The 12713-nt window shown below is 40.0% G+C and overlaps 1 protein-coding gene and 1 pseudogene across 2 annotated transcripts; both read right to left on the reverse strand.

Annotated features, from left to right (window-relative positions):
- Nucleotides 1-1041: 1041 nt before the first annotated feature.
- On the reverse strand, nucleotides 1042-10098 carry LOC109474589 (phospholipid phosphatase 1-like). Of its 2 annotated transcripts, XM_019774928.1 has the most exons (8): nucleotides 9603-10098; nucleotides 7511-7662; nucleotides 6994-7155; nucleotides 6451-6596; nucleotides 6059-6116; nucleotides 5504-5680; nucleotides 5003-5090; nucleotides 2661-2811 (listed from the first exon to the last, which is right to left on the reverse strand). In XM_019774928.1, exons 1-8 carry the CDS (start codon nucleotides 9661-9663, stop codon nucleotides 2765-2767), a joined length of 891 nt encoding a protein of 296 aa, XP_019630487.1. In that variant the 5' UTR covers nucleotides 9664-10098; the 3' UTR covers nucleotides 2661-2764. The 2 variants fall into 2 exon arrangements, with proteins under 2 accessions (XP_019630486.1, XP_019630487.1); XM_019774927.1 differs by lacking the exon at nucleotides 5003-5090 and having other exon boundaries at nucleotides 1042-2811; nucleotides 9603-10087.
- Nucleotides 10099-10422: 324 nt separating this feature from the next.
- LOC109474487 overlaps nucleotides 10423-12713 on the reverse strand; it is a 20501-nt pseudogene continuing 18210 nt past the window's right edge.

The following is a 12713-nucleotide window of genomic DNA, read 5'->3' on the forward strand; positions in this document are numbered from 1 at the left end:
AAAACAATCCATGGCCTCTAGCACACTGGCATTTACTCATGAAAATGGTACACGACTGGAGTCAAGGTAGCTCCAATTATCGCAAATCTGGTTCTGACCTTTGCAATCAATAGGGCATCAATCAATGGACTTCCAAGAATCTTTGAATCAATCAAGAAATCCAGGGAAATGTCATGCCCCTGGCCTGAGGTAGCCGATTGTTTTAGGCTAGCCGAAAGATGAACTTAAAAGGAATCTTCAAAATGTTTAGCATAAGGATACCTATGACTATGTAGTATATACCTTATATTACAAGCATTCCAGCTAGGCCTGCCTAAATGTTTAAGATAGCATAAAAGGTCTTATAATTCATCAACACTTCAACTGTAGCGCTTCAAAATTGGTGCTTCATAATGTCCAGGTCGCCTGAGAGTCGGCATATAAATTATAATATACATTTACCAATAGATGAATACACTGAAAAACTGTACAGTACATCAATTTCATCATCAAAATCTTTAAGACTACCCGGTAATATCTTGAAAATGACATTGCATGTTTCATCTAGACATTCTATACTACCATACGGTGCACGATTTATGCCACAAGAGCATTAATGTTGACAAGGTTAAGTGTATGATGGTTACACTGGCACACTGCACACATTTACACATGCTAACATACATGTAGAGGATTGTGCTTGCATAGCTGTGTAAAGCCCACGTAAGCTCTCTGCACTTAACTTACCTACCTACTATGCCTACCACTAAACCTACTGTCTGCAGTTAAAGTTACGATTATAAACCCTCCACTACTTTGCAAAGGTCAGAGTCTTTCAGTCAGATTCCTGCAAAGGACTTTGTTGTTAGTTACTGTAAAACAAAGGAATTTAAACTGATATACTTGAAAAGTTGGCACCACCACTATAATGAAAACTACATTGTACCAGTCCAGCTTTTGAACACACTTATTGCACAACACACAGCAGTTCTGTTTGGTCCATGGAAATTTGTCAATCCATAAATTACATGTGTATCTTTGAAAAGTATTAAAAGACAAATAAAAGGGGGAGCCATGACCATTTATTGACTTTTAAAACATTACCAGGACTTTTAACCATTCATTCATTCATTTATTCAGCTCAAAAGTAAATGAGATTTTCCAAAGTCTTATTGGTATGGTAACCAGTGTTCCATGTATATATTTGATACTGAAGGAATCATATGTCCCAAACTTTCCACAATACCTGACACTGCTCATCAAAAACGTCAGAGACATTCTAGTTAAAAACAAATCAAGTATCATCTTTACAATAAACTTCATGATAAACTGAGGGTTAAAAACAGTGACAGAAATGATAAAATGAAAGATCTGGAGAAATATTCCCCTTGAAAGTTGACTGACTTTTAAAATCAAATTGTGGCAAGGACTAAGTTCTAAGTTAATGTAATAAACAGTTACTGTATACATGTTAAACTCAATTAAAAATTCTTAACTGAATAAAATCATAGCTTAATACTGGTGAGAATTTCTTTGTCAAACATGATCAGCATCAAGATGTGCGTAAACCATCAAAATGTACTACACAAAAGAAAACCTTCACAACATAAGCAAAACATTAAAAAAATATAAGTAAAATAAAATAAAGTGTAAAATAAATTCATTCAATTTGAGAAGTGTCAGAGCTCTAACTTGGTGCTTGTTGCTAAGCTAGTTGGCTTGTGTCATTTTCATATTAAAATAAAGAGTCTATGTTTTTGTCATGGCTTTTGCGATGGATGGAACTGAAAAAAATGTACATTTTTAAAACACGGATGCCTGTCTTCATGGCAAATACATTCTATGTTTTCTTTTGTAAAATTCCCCTTTGCTCGTATTTACATGTTTGTGTTTTTGACTTGTCTTTGCTGATCAAAATTGCAATAAGTACAAGTAGTGCTTTAAGTACTGGCCATTTCTTTGAGTCTCTGGTTTGTAGAACCAAACTTTCACTTTTCAAAACTTTCATTTTCTTGGAATTCAACCTACAATTCCAGACTCTTTCCATGATTTTCCTGGAAGCAAACTGAACTTCCCTGTTTCCAAGAAAGATTTACATAATTATTAAGTTATTTAAGTACATGTATAACTCACAGTGAACTACACATTTGTGCATATTTGAATACAGCTACAGTCAAACCTGGCTATAGTGAACACTCAAGGGATGTGAACAAATGGTCACTATTAGCCAGCTTGGGTCAATGAGGGACCACCAAAAAGTGGCCATAATGACCAGGTGGTCTTTATGCAGAAGTGGTCAATAGTATATATACGTAGTACAGGTTTGACTGTCTTTCCAGAAGTACATGTAGTACATTTTAAAGTGCAACTAAAAGTGATGAAGCTTTACATGTTTACCTTCAATAAAAGCTGTGAACAAACACACAGCGACAAACATTCAACAAACAAGAAACACAGTAACACGAACAAAACTTAACATTAACATCCATCTAATATGAAAGTTTTAACTTTTGATCCAATTGCATGACCCAAAGAGGAAGACTGATCAAGAAGATTCAGTCAAAAATTTGTGCAGTAAAAGCCAGTATGTCATTTTTCTTGTTTTATGATGTATTTTTTTTTCTGGATCAGAAATTAAAACTTTAAAACAACAGTTCACATGATGGTGGTCATGCCCTGGCTGTTTCTCTTCCCGTTTTCACCGTCGCCCGTGGCAACGACCTCCAGTGCCCCCTCCTCCTCATCCTCTGGTCTGGGCGTGACCCGCTCGGGGACCACTGATTGGTCAGGATTCTGCCGCATCTTCGGAAAGAGGTCGGAGACTGACAGACCCTGGAAAACGCCGACAGGAATTCAGTTTTTGCCTAGAACTACCACGGAGTGGAACTCACTGCCACCAAGTTCTGTAATTCACGGTAGCAAAATTTCATGGTCTGAGAAAAGTGGACATGTTCACTGAACTATACATTCACGGTGGCGACAGGTACAGGAAAAAAAAGGCCAGGAATTAGTTGTTAACTATTATAATAAGTTCACGGTACAGAAGCGACAGTGAAAACAGTGAACATAAAAGTACTGGAAAAAATCTGGAATTACAGTACCTTGTCCCATATACATGCCTATCTTCTGCTAGTATGTGTACATATTCATACAGCAAACACTTCAATAAAAGTAGTTAGGACATTTAAGCAGCACCTTATCAGCCATAACAAATGACTTACATGCATGTAATAAGATATTTCCCAAAAATAATTTCATCTGGTTGGTAGAACATATAGGATATCGAGCTTTTCTTTTTACAAACTTTACAAAAAGCCACTTTTGGGACTGTGCTACATATAGTCGGCTATTCCGAGATCAGGGTGCGCCAATGGCATCGTACATCGTTATGTCAATCTTACTCTGTATTTATCGCATTCTGTTGACATTTATCAAACTTGTTAAACTAGTACAGTTATTTTCCAGACAATCAGGAAGAGATTTGGTGTTAAGATGTTTAAAACTTATGCTATGGCCAATTTAAGACCAGAAATTGGCATAAAATCTACGTTATGCTGTTGCACTTGAAAAATGCCAGTTTTTGAAATGTGCTTTTAAGTAATTTGGGAACAAAAAAATAGAATGAAAAGATTTGCAATATGTTCAGACATGCTCAGTCTGATATTTTTTGCAAAAAACCTGATGATGATTGGAAATTTCTCTTTTCTAGAGCGCATTTATCAATATGTTGTACACGTTATGTAAAATTCATAAATTAACACATTTCAATTAACTTATCTCCCTGTACTAAAAAGGATGGTGATAGAACTGGCCATTTTGCATGTTATGCAAGGTACATCCATATATGACACAAAACATGTGTTTTTATGTTGCTTGTCCTTTGGGTTAATATGGCTGATGGCTTACAGTTACCTGTCTTTTTTGTCCGAGAAAATGTGTAGTGTCCGTTGCTCGGTAATAACTTAAAATAGAAAAGCTGTGGGTGCATATGATTTCAGGTTCTGAAACAGCTGAAGATGCTGACTTAAAACACAGTAGCTATTTCAGTCTATTGCTGTAATTATATGAAATAATGTCAAAAAACCTCAAGGGTGTAGTGTCCGTTGCCATGTAGTGTCCGTTGCCAAGTATACCATGTAGGTACATTAATTACATTTTGTTGCAATTTTGAAGTAATTTTGTCATTTATGTTACTTCTGTAGCATTTTGTCAACCCCTAAATGACAGGTCTTGCAAGATTTGGTGTTCTTGTCATGTACTTGAGTGGCCAGATGTGGCCGGCAACGGACACTACAGCTTACTACAGCTTAGCTGTAGTGTCCGTTGCCGGCCACATCTGAAATGAGTGGGCTAAGTTTGGAAGAGCACAACTTTTGAACCAAACGTCTCTATCCAAAAATTTAAAAAGTGCAATGTATGGCAACACCTCTAGTGCGATTTTCTGCACTGAAAGTAGAAAAATATAAAACTTGAAAAATTGGCCCAAGTGCAACCCTTTGGCGCACCCTGATCTCGGAATAGCCGAGTGGTGAGAAGCAGTACTCCAGTCAGAAGCTCTGAGGAAGATGTCTGACAGACATGATAACATAAGCAGGTGAGAGTTATCACCCGTTGTGTAAAGAGAAAAGCTCAACATCCTGTGAAGATATTGTTGTTCTAGTATATGTTAGTTTTGTTATTAGTGTTACTCTGTTTGAATGTCAGACCCAGGAACACCTACAAGACACACAAAACTTGCCCTGGATGAATAAGATAAATGGTTAGATGAATAAACTTCTGCAAATCTTAACCACCTTAGTCCCAGAAATAGGATTCTACCGTATTCACTCCAATCTATGCACACATGTAACGTTACAAGTATAGAATAAATGCTTGATTCTAATTAAAATTTGTATCATACAAAAAAGTTAAAAAATAAGCTACTCAGTACAAGAAGTAATTGATTTTGTCTAATATTTTATAAAAGTGTGTAGAAATTGGAGTAAATACAGTACACATGAAATAAGTCAGTTGTTGTCATCACCGTAGTGACTTATCAGCTGCTCTTCCTCCCTGACAGGGTTCTTCTGTAATGTCTCCTGGTCCGGCATTTCATAGTAGATCTTGCTAAACTGGGGGAAAATGGCAGTTTTTAACAGTGTAAAGAATCCAATCCCCTACTGTCAAACAGTGATTCATGATAGGGACTCACAATGGTGTGAGTACAGCACAGTCTTCTGATTGTAACAGCTCCCCCTTGAAGAATTGTTTCAAACTGCAGTAGATGATTCCTCAAGCTTCTACTAGTTCTAGGGCCCTATCATAATCCATTAAGAACGTCGCTCCAGTGGTGTTTGTCGTTGTTGACATAATGAACAAAGGCTTACACACACAAACAAACAAACAAACAAACACACAAACTCACCACGAGTAGGGCCACGAATGTTCCCAGTGCAGTTCCAGCCAGAACGTCGCTCCAGTGGTGTTTGTTGTCGTTGACATAATGAACAATGACTTACACAAACAAACAAACACACAAACTCACCACGAGTAGGGCCACGAAGGTTCCCAGTGCAGTTCCAGCCAGAACGTCGCTCCAGTGGTGTTTGTTGTCGTTGACGCGGGACAGCATAGTGAGCTGGGCCAGGATCACCGCAACCACCTGGAGAAACGGCTTCAGCAGCCACGACTGGCGCCACGTGATACGGACCTGCAGGTACAACTGGTTAAGAGATAGACATTGACACGTAAGCAGGTGAGCATTTCTGGTTGTGTAAAAGGAAACCCAAATAGAAAGGTAACATTTACAAAGCAAATGCATAATGTTTACCTTCGCATATGGTCTGCTTTGTTATTTCTTACTCAAACACATGTATATGGTGACAGGAGTCTAAATCCCTCCTGCTATGAAAATGCAACATGATGTAAGCCAACACTAGTCATCATGGTAACAAACAGTCTGGTTCAGGTCATTGACCTTTTTGGTTTGGAGAAGAAGAGGAAACCTAGCAAAAACAATATGTTTTTATTCGGTAAACATAAATATCCTATTACCAACCAGAAATCTGATGATGTTTTCGGAAGTATATAAGATACTCACCACCAGGTAAACCATGAAGAAAAATGACAGAGAGGCGTGGCCAGATATGAAGGACAACCTGCAGAATCAGACAAACATCAGTTAGAGACCAGGTCTGGGAGTCACGCAAACAAACTTCTGTCAGAGAGTCAGTAAAACTCCTATTGGAGACCAGGTCAATGTGTAAAAGAAAGTTCTATTTGAGACCAGATCAACAAGTCCTGTCAGAGACCAGGTCAGGAAGTCAGAAAAACTTCCTTTAGAGACCAGGTCAAGGGGTCAGAGAAACTCCTGTTAGAGACCAAGAATATGAAATTTCAGTCAAGAACTAGAATACTACATACATAATATCCATGGATTCTGTAACCTCCTTAGCAATAGATAGATCAATAGATTGATTGATTGACACTTACCTGGATTCTCTAATTTGATCAGGGTCCCCTGTACAGACATAGTCGGTGACATAAACGTAGCGTCCCATGGCGTCTGTGCAGTTAAACCTGCTGTAATCAGGAGCACACACAGACAGGAAGTTGGGACGCAACCGACCAATCGTGTACTGAAAAAGATGTGGTACAAAGCGGAACAAGTTACTAGTATTCCAAGCAGTTTCTCCTGGCTTTTCCCATTTTAGCAATCTACAAAAAGCTTTCTACTGGTTTTCTACTTCAGTCAATCAGTGTTTTGTAGATTTCCAGAATGGAATTTGAAGAAATAGGACAAACTAAAAATGCCTTCAAAGAAGAGGTCACAACCGGTGCCATTGTACACTATATATGTTTTATACCTTTTTACTGTTTTCATGTATAGTATGCTAAATTCTTAGTACTACAGTACTATTCTATGCCATAGTACCTAAATGTACTACTGTGATTTTTTTGCTTGCCACATGCAGAAGTCTTTAACAAGACCATGCCATGAAGCTAAGATATACACACTGAGACGTCCATCCATACCTTAAAGAGGTCAGTAAGACATTGCGTGGACAGAGTGCCGAATAAGAAGATCCCGACCGTCTTGTACACGCGGATGAAGTACGGAAGGAAAGGAAACTTCTTCTTCTCTTCTCCTTCTGTCTTGGTCGTTCTGTGGATATAAACGGCTTCTCCTACCAACATCTGTAACATGGGAAGGAAACAGGACTTTCTTAGAAACATCTTATTAACGTCTTACAGAAACTAAGACTCCTTTTGCTACCTTAAGTGACTGATGCTTGGTCCTGTCCAATGTTAGTATTCTTGTTGAAAAGATCTTTGTTTTTTGGAAATTTTGAATATTCCTTAAATTTATTAGCCTTCAAAACTTTTGTTTTCTTTCATTATAAACTGGAATTAAATATTGCATACTGACAAGACAAACTACATAAGCACAGGAAAGTGGGGGAAATTCAATACAGTATTTTTGGGTTAAATTAATTGGAGCTTATTCTACACAAGATGATAATATAATTGAACAAATGAGGCACAAACTCACACAAAGCAGGGGGATGCCCCCACCGAAAATAACCAGCATCCATGTTGGGACGGTGCTCTCGTAGAAAGGGTAGCTGATGGTCTGGTCGTCACAGAAAAACCCTCGCTGGGACGGCTGGCCCGCGAACTTCAGGATCATGATGGGCAGGGCAACTGTCAGGGGGATGAAGAAAAGGACTTATTCTTGTATCATCTGACTTGCTTACAGGTAAGTATATGAAATAACAAGATGTCCGCGACCTCATAGTATCATACTTGATTAGTACTTTTGCCAAATGAAGTTCAGCTGCAGTAGCACAAAAAGCTGCCAGGGGCCCAAAATCTAATCATTTCCAGTTTTTATTGCAACCTACCAGCATACCAAATATCCAAGATCCATTCAGACGTTCTTGAGTTACATATATTTTGTTCATCATCATCATATTTTGCCGCTCCAACTTGTTGCTATACTTAGCGTTGCCTAACAGACAGACGGATGGACAAACACTATTCAAAATATAACCTTCTGGTATTTATAGGTAATCATAGAGAGAAATTTGAATAATGTAAAACAAGCTACTGTGTGGGTTACAGGTGCAATACCACAGACACTAGCTAGGTGGCATCCCTGCACTGCGAGGTGACTGATGATGCAGACCTGATGATTTCCACCTGTGGTTTGTTTATCTTCGCTGATGCTTCATCCAAACATCAGACATTCCAGACATCCCACTTTTAACCTGCTATAAATCAACTACAGACCTGGGAGTTTTAACAAAATATATTTGTTGGCTGCAGTCTAGTTATATCTTAAAAAAAAAAGCCAAGAAAAATACACTGTTATAGCAATTGACCTTTGACTTTTTATTCCTACAAGGAAGAAGAACCTGTTTTTCAGGTATCCCTGAATGATGGTACCCTTACAATTCCTGCATGTTTGTGTACATAACTGGGGTCCTCATACATAAACTATGTGTGAGAACACCATGCCTACCTGCCTACCTGCCTATGTGCTCAGGCCAGGTACTGGGACGGCCTGGTTACCATTCTCTGTGGGCTGGCTTTGGAGTGTTTTGGCTCCAGTTTGTTGGCAAAGGCCTTTTCGATCTGGTAGTCCAACTTTCTTTCCAGCTTTCTTTTCTAATAACTGCTGTCTTCGTGGCAGTCTAATTGAAACCCCTCACATGCACTGGATGGGCGGGCACACTTAGTCCCGACAACACTTTACGCAAACTTTTGAGAGCCAGCTACAAGCAGCTTCCCCCATTACACTCTACGATAAATTCTAGGTAGCTACAACACTGATTACAATAAAATAAAATAGCAAATTACGCTGTAAACAAAATGCCTTCACTACACTCTACGTAGGATTAAAACGGCCGATTACGCTCTACGGAAAAGGGCATGCGGGCCCCCTTATGTCGTATACCAGGCCATAATTTGTCTGTCCTAATACATACAAATTACAGCTACCTGCTCTAAAGCACCTGGGCTGATCACCAGCATGGATTTCCAATAAGGGAACTGAAATGAGAACTACTACAACAACTGGAGGCCAGAATTGGGATTTAATTGCAGAGGAGTCAAGAAAGGGCCGTGTCACTGAAACTGGGCCTCTTCTGCTTGTGCTATGAGTATGATTAAATACAGGGCAAAAATCATTGTGTGGTGTGATGGTTGAGTATTTGGCCCTGAATCAAGAAGTTTTGGGCTGGGCTCAAACCCCTGACATGCCCCAGTGTTGTGTCCTACTGCCAATCCTTCAAACCCTCATTGCAAGGACATCATACAGGAATATATAACTTATGTTCTAGCTTTTATTACCTGTATGATATTTAATAATAAAAAAAATAATAATACAAATGTATAATATACCCCCCCCCTTCGAGAAAGGTACAAGAAAAAAAACATGTTGATAAAATAAATAATAAGATGTAATACTTCAACAAGGGAATCAGAATACAGAAACTAAAACCAAAATTAAGGCGACCCCCGCCCCTTCAACTTGCCATTGACCAATGCCCCTGCCCCGTTATCTGCCAAGAAACGTCCCAGTGGACAACAGATCCGGAACGTGCACAAAAGATCGTTTCCACGCCAAAAATAAAACTCACCTATCAGCACACAAACCAGATCCACCAACACGTACACGAGATTCTTCGGAAACCCGCACATTTTTTTTTTCTCGCCGCCTAAAACAGGGCCCTGACCTAAGTAAAACGTCCCTCAAGGACCGAGGAATTCGGATAAATCGCCCGATAGGACGCGACGTGCAGACTGCTCAGTCTTCAAGAAGGCGGGTCGCTTCCTTGGCGATTCCTAGCATATAAGGCGAGTTCTTCCGGCTTCAAACATGTGTTGGGACGACACGAAACATGAGTAACACTTCCCGGTGTTAGTAACGCGTTCCTGGAAGGCTAGCCCTACGGTTTAATCGCCGGAAACAAAAGCCGGCTGTCAGACAAGCTTGCACGGTGACTGGGTTTACACGTACATCACACGCCCAGGTCAAAGGGCATAGAGGTGCACCGTACGGCAGCGCCACCTGGCGGAATTATGAAGAACGCCAGGCAAACAGGCAAACCAAAAACTTCAAGCAGATGTTGGGTACGACATGTGTCGAACAGTGCAGCAGCGTCGTCTGCCGGAACTATGAACACAATGCAGACAGGTAATCTCCAAGCAGACGTTGTGTGGGACGTGTATCGCGATGTGCACCGTTCAACAGCGCCGCCTGCCGGAAGTATGAACACCATGCAGCCGAGTAATCTCCAAGCAGATGTTGTGATTGGACATTTTCCCATGGGAAGTTTATGTGTCAGATATTTTATGTAACTTTTCAACACTCAGAATGTTGATGCTCTTGTTTAATTTTAACGGTTATATTTTTATGTTAAATGAACTTAAATCAATAAGGGTGTGCAGATTCAGTTCATGTTTCATATCTTTAATTTTTTTTCGTTCCATGATGCTTTTCATTAGAAGATCACTCCTTTAGCTCGGCATTGCGCATGCTCGGCGTTAGCCTGTGATCAAATCTGAAAAGGGAAAAAAATACAAGAAATGAAGTTGTCTTGATGTACTGCAAATCATCAAATCATCGAAACATTCGTTGTGATTTCGTTTGTTTGTTTAATGTTTATTAATGGGATTTTCCATCTGTTTTATTTCAAGAGGAAACCACAAACACCCGCTTTCATCCCCCACCACAACCCAAATCAATTTCTAATATGGTCCAAACTTTATAGCCTCTCTACCAGGCCCCAGAGGTGACTGGAAAGAGTAGAACTTGAATTGCCCGAACAGACAGATAACATGCCAGGGGTACAATAATAATAGTAGTAGTTCGCCAAATGAGTACAATTTGCCGCTCTACGCACTCCCTTGGCATGTTAACTGTCTATTTGGCCAATTAAGTTCTACTCTTTAAAGCCGCCTCTGTGGCCTGCTAGAGGCTACAAACTTTGAAGAGCATTGATAAGAATATTGATATGGTTGTTACTTGGCTGAAAGAATATTGAAACGGTCCCTTATACTATCAGAAAATAACCAAGGCTGCACGGAAGACAAGGAAACGATGGTTTACCAATTAAACATCGAGTGAGTGTTTTGTAATATTACTTTTAAAAAAGTTTAGATCGTATTCCGCAGCAGTTCTCAGAAAAGTCATTTGTTCCACTTGTGACCATTGTTAGCTTCCACTGTCTGTATATTCTTTGTTTCATGTTGCAGCAAGAACTTGCAAATAAAAACAGGCCAATGAAAATTCAGGATAGAAAGTACTTGTTTGTAACTGATGCGATGAAACGGAACTCACGATTGGCTCCTTGATGCACTGTAGTGGTGACGCCGACCCAGAAGGTAGAAAACTCCGCCACTATCGTGGCTCTGAGCAGAAAATAACAAGCAAAATTTTATAAACGAATAAAAAATTTGCCAGGGAGTTCATAATTTTTATATAGGGCAGATCTATTGTGGAAGAAATAAACTGTAGATGAGTCGACATAACCAAAGACGGGGGACGTTACAAGCTACCTACATGTAGCATATTTGATCCCACACATGAGCTACATTGTCATGTTATTTTCTTAGTAGCTACCTTTTGGATTCTCATAAACAAATGACACATTGATAATATACACCCCTCACGTCAGAGCCACAGGCCCGTGCAGATTGGCTGGCGGCACCCACGTGACCGTGACGCTGTCCTTGACGTCATGTCCGGTGACGTGCGTGGCGGTGTCGTCAGCAGAGAAACAGTTTTCTGTCCTGGCGCTCGCTGGCAGGTCCTGGGGAAATATTGATCAAGATTGATAAATTGATTGATATTGTTTGTTTGTTTGTTTGTTTGTTTGGTTGGTTGGAAACAAAGGAGATATAAAAGTTACAATGTACGTCATATTGATACAAGTTTAAAAAAAATTGTAGACAATCGTTACCTTTGATATTATCTTATATTCTCATAAATCGATTTAAAGGAAAGGACATGTCCCGAGACGGCCCCGTACCTGGAAAGCCCCCACGGCGCCCACAGGGTTGGAGCCGGTCGCGAACGGACTGCGGGCCTGCAGCATGAAGCCTTTAAAGCCTCGGGACCCGCTGATCGTCACTGCGAGTACAGAGTAGGGTCATATCATCACACTGGGGCTAAAATGGCAGAGTGTACAATTGCAAATTTACGACTAGTCAAAAAACGCCCTGTTTGCGATCGTACGACCATCGTACAACGTATACATGGCCGGATCATTAAGGTCTTCAGTCATTCAATAATGTTACATTTCATTTGTAAATTCATTTTCATATGTTTTACCAGAACACACTCAGGTCCGTAACCTGAAAGATTCCTGAAACCCACTATTGTATCCAGCACCGTGCCTATCTGGTTCTATACCTGGATGGGTTAGGGATAGGGTTAGGATGCAGCACGGTCGGGATAGTCTCCGTATCAAAGAACTACTCTCCAAGCAGAGGTTTGGGTTTTGGGGGTATTTTAGCGTGTTTTTAGGCTTTTTTATCGGGGTTTTTCTTTTGCACTGAATTTTTTTTTCAGTGCAAAAGAGAAACCCCGACAAAAAAGCCTAAAAACACGCTAAAAATACCCCCAAAACCCAAACCTCTGCTTGGAGAGTATCAAAGAACCGTAGATTGGCGCCAGACACGGTTCTGGATACGCGTGGGCTGTCCAGAACCGCCCGCGGCTGAACCGTACCTCTGGATAAAGCGTG

The sequence above is a fragment of the Branchiostoma belcheri genome, unplaced genomic scaffold (assembly GCF_001625305.1).
Source record: "Branchiostoma belcheri isolate BF01 breed outbred unplaced genomic scaffold, Haploidv18h27 scaffold31, whole genome shotgun sequence".
NCBI classification, from domain to species: domain Eukaryota; kingdom Metazoa; phylum Chordata; class Leptocardii; order Amphioxiformes; family Branchiostomatidae; genus Branchiostoma; species Branchiostoma belcheri.